Source organism: Protobothrops mucrosquamatus, unplaced genomic scaffold (genome assembly GCF_001527695.2).
Source record: "Protobothrops mucrosquamatus isolate PMUCROS unplaced genomic scaffold, P.Mucros_1.0 scaffold2282, whole genome shotgun sequence".
Lineage (NCBI taxonomy): Eukaryota > Metazoa > Chordata > Lepidosauria > Squamata > Viperidae > Protobothrops > Protobothrops mucrosquamatus.
The window spans coordinates 171516-173905 of NW_015388369.1; the positions used below are offsets into that span (position 1 = coordinate 171516).

The 2390-nt window shown below is 42.6% G+C and overlaps 1 protein-coding gene across 1 annotated transcript in view; it reads left to right on the forward strand.

Annotated features, from left to right (window-relative positions):
* The window catches only part of LOC107295257 (cytochrome P450 2J2-like), a 13236-nt gene that overhangs the window by 8750 nt on the left and 2096 nt on the right, over positions 1-2390 (forward strand). Inside the window, exons 5-7 of the mRNA XM_015824564.1 lie at positions 193-353; positions 731-904; positions 1900-2038. Of these exons, the coding sequence (XP_015680050.1) occupies positions 193-353; positions 731-904; positions 1900-2038 (474 nt within the window). The remainder of the gene's footprint in view (positions 1-192; positions 354-730; positions 905-1899; positions 2039-2390) is intronic.

Genomic DNA, 2390 nt, shown 5'->3' on the forward strand with positions numbered 1-2390 from the left:
AGAGAGAGAGAGAGAGAGAGAGAGAGAGAGAGAGAGAGAGAGAGAGAGAGAGATGGGCAGAGACACAGACAATCAGACAGAGTTTCTTTATAGTTATAGGAAAGGATTTATTACACTGGCATTGTGACTCCTCCTCTAAAGGAACATGAAAGCAGATGAATTGATAGGGATCTCTTTTCTTTTCTTTGACAGACGTGCCTTTTGATCCAAATGGATTTCTGGACATTGCGGTTGCCAACATAATGTCTACCATATTATTTGGAAAACATTTTGAATATGATAACAGCTTCCTCAAAACTATGCTGGATATGATACATCAAAAGTCCCGAATGCTAGCAGGACCCTGGGTCTTGGTATCCTTAACAAAAATCCAACAGAATATTCAAAATAAGGGCACAATTAGGTAGTGGGAATCTGAGTTTTCATGTCTGGACACTCTCTGGTTTTTCTTGCAATTAGAATAATATCTCACCAGAGAGCCAGGAAGGATGGGTGAAGCTTCTATACATGGTCAAAAACTGCAGTTATCAAAATTTAATCAAGGAATTTTTTTTATCATATTGGGGCATTTCTTGAAATGTTACCTTATTGGGGCATTTGACTCCCTATCAAATTGTGAATAAGAGACAATACAAGGGATTCCTTTTCCTGCTCAATTTATCCTACAAAGAAGGATATATTGATCATGATCAAATTAATCGATGTTGGCTTTTCTTCTCTTTGCTGGTAGATTTACAACGAGGTGCCCTTAGTGAGAAGTCTTCCCCTTCCCCATCAGGAAGTAATCACACTTACGAAGAAAACAGAAGCTTTCTTTCAAAAACAGATAGATGAGCACAAGGCAACAATGACTCCAGGAGAACCTCGAGATTTCACCGATGCGTATTTAAAAGAAATACAGAAGGTAACATTTCCTCAATCTTTTCCCGTTGAATTTACAGTGATTTTTTCCCCCCCTCTCTTCTTGGATCTATTTTTTTGAAATTACACATAGCAATAGCACTTAGACATATATACCGCTTTACAGCCCTCTCTAAGCGGTTTACAGAGTCAGCCTATTCCTCCCAATAATCTGGGTCCTCATTTTACCGACCTCAGACAGATAGAAGGCTGAGTCAATCTTGAGTCCTGTCAAGATCGAACTCCTGGCAGTGAGCAGTGAGTTAGCCTGCAGTACTGGGTTCTAACTACTGCACCACCGCATCCTGAAAATATCACAAAAATATTGATACACGGACTTTTCTAGATGTTGTACCAAATCTGTCTGCCTGGTTGACACGTTGGGTGAGTGCAGCAATGTCCTTGTGTTTTGCATGTTGTGCAGACCCAACCTGCTAGGGCAGCGGTTCTCAACCTATGGGTCGCGACCCCATTTGGGGTCGATCGACCATTTCACGGGGGTCGCCAAGCAAGGCTGTCCGCCATTTTTTTCCCCTTTTCCGGCGGGTGCCTTACCTCCCTTGAGCTGGGCCAGCTGGTGGTCGGCCTGCTCTGTCTCTGCCGCTTGCCAGCTACGCCTCGGCCGGCACAGGGGGCGGAACCACGCATGTGCGGCGCTCCCGGGCAGGGAAAGTCCTCGACTTACGACCGGTTGGGTAGTCCTTGACTTACGACCGGTTGGGGGTCACGGCATTAAAAAGGTTGAGAACCACTGTGCTAGGGTATATAATAATAATAATAATACCCTTTAGGGAAGTCTCATTCTCTCCCCAAACTCTGTTATGATGAGTTGCTCGTTTCCCTTCTCACTGCTTCCTGTCTATTTTTAGTCATATTTTTCAGAATGAATTCCGGCTTTTAAATTGGAGTTGTCAACTGAATGGATGAGAATACATGACTGGGAGAGGGTCCTTTTCCCATTTGAGTTTAACAACATTCTTTCTTTTAATTAAACCCCAGCCTGAGAGGGAAGGTTCAAGTTTTGAAGAACAGCAACTGCTAATCTTACTATCTAACCTGTTTTTGGCTGGAACAGAGACAATGACAGCAACATTGCAGTGGACATTGCTCTATTTGATGGCCTTTCCAGAGGTCCAAGGTAAAGAATTTTTGAAATAGGGTTCTTGACCTGTAATAATAACAACTTCACTTATGTAAAATGAGGAAGGGTCCTGAATGGGGGGTCGTTATCATAGCTGGGAACTCAGACAGCTGCACTCTTATTACTTCTGGTGAATATCAAACCAATGTCTGCTTAAAGTCAATGAAATGTTTTCCAGAAGGTAACTGAGCTAAGGTAAAGATCCAAGGTAAAGAATTGTAAAATAGCGTTCTTCATCTATAATACCCTGTTTCCCCCCCAAATAAGACCCAACTGGAATTAAGCCCTAGCATGATTTTTCAGGATGCTTGTAATACAAGCCCTACCCAAAAAATAAGGCCCGGTTAAG